The 1,084-nt window shown below is 54.2% G+C and overlaps 1 protein-coding gene across 1 annotated transcript in view; it reads right to left on the bottom strand.

Moving 5' to 3' along the window:
- LIG1 (DNA ligase 1) overlaps positions 1–1,084 on the bottom strand; it is a 79,096-nt gene that overhangs the window by 66,157 nt on the left and 11,855 nt on the right. The window contains 1 exon segment of the mRNA XM_042781232.1: positions 207–421. Coding sequence (XP_042637166.1) covers positions 207–421 — 215 coding nt within the window.

Here is a 1,084-nt window from a genome sequence, read left to right as displayed (position 1 = left end):
CAAGACATACAGAGATAAGAGCGCTGAAGACAACGCTGAGGCCCTGGATCCAGCCGTGCCTGAAGACACCCCTGCCTTTGGTCGTCTCATCGACCCGAGTCAAAAAATTCCTTTCGGGCCCAAGCTGCTCTGAGTTGGGTTTGTAACACCTGTAGCCGAGAGAGTCCTGCCTGACGAAGGAACGAACGGCCAAGCCCGTGACGTACTTGGGGGGCGGCTCCGTCTCTCGGCCGCTGTCGGAGGTCTCCTTGTCTGGCTTCTTCGCTTTGCCCTCCTTCTTGGGTTGGAAAAATGACCTGCAAGAGCGTGAGAGACAAAAGCAGGGAATGACAGCAGGTCCGACAGCCGCTGCCCCGAGCTGCACTCCACAGCCCCGGGGGGCAGCCCGCCTCGCAGCAGGCCTCCCCAGACAGCCCCCTGGCTGGCAAGGAAACAGAGGCTCCACGGAAGGAGGTAACCCCTGCTTACCTTCCTGCCCCGACTCCCCTGCGAGATGTCGCACGCCCCAGGACTCACTCAACAAATGTTGCGGAAAACAATTTACCTCACTTTCTTTTTTGCTGACAATCTACACAGCAGAACAAACAGCCCTCCGGCAGCTTCTCCACGGCCGAGGCAGGGACACTGATGACATCCTCTGAGATGCACAACCATCTGTACCCCCTCTTCGGAGTCCTACCTCCCCTCCAGTGTAAACTGTTGCTAAGGTTCCTAGCTGACCTTTCGACTGGCTGTTGTCAATCTGATCCCATTGAGAGAGTTAAGAAGACAGTGCTCTGCGCACACATTCTTCGCTAACGAAGCTTATTAATGTTTAAAGATGACTTCAGGGGATTGGTTTTCATTTAAGGTTTGTAGATGATCTCAGGGAAGAGTTCCTCCAGATCATCCAGCCTCCGTGGCTCCAAAGTTCTGGATTCCACGGGAACTTGAAATTCTGTTCTGCGTTTTCCCTGTGAGTCAGGATTCTTTTATAGAATCTCTCTCTGTAAGGGATGAGCCGCATCAGCAGTGACATCGTGTGACCATCACACACCCTGATACGGGGCCAAGAAGAAGGCGTTTCACCTCTGACACTCCTCCC

Source organism: Orycteropus afer, unplaced genomic scaffold (assembly GCF_000298275.1).
Source record: "Orycteropus afer afer isolate SDZICR_OR568_19922 unplaced genomic scaffold, OryAfe1.0 scaffold00099, whole genome shotgun sequence".
NCBI lineage: Eukaryota > Metazoa > Chordata > Mammalia > Tubulidentata > Orycteropodidae > Orycteropus > Orycteropus afer.
The sequence above is the reverse complement of the archived record's forward strand: the minus strand, read 5'-3'. Positions and strand labels throughout refer to the sequence as shown.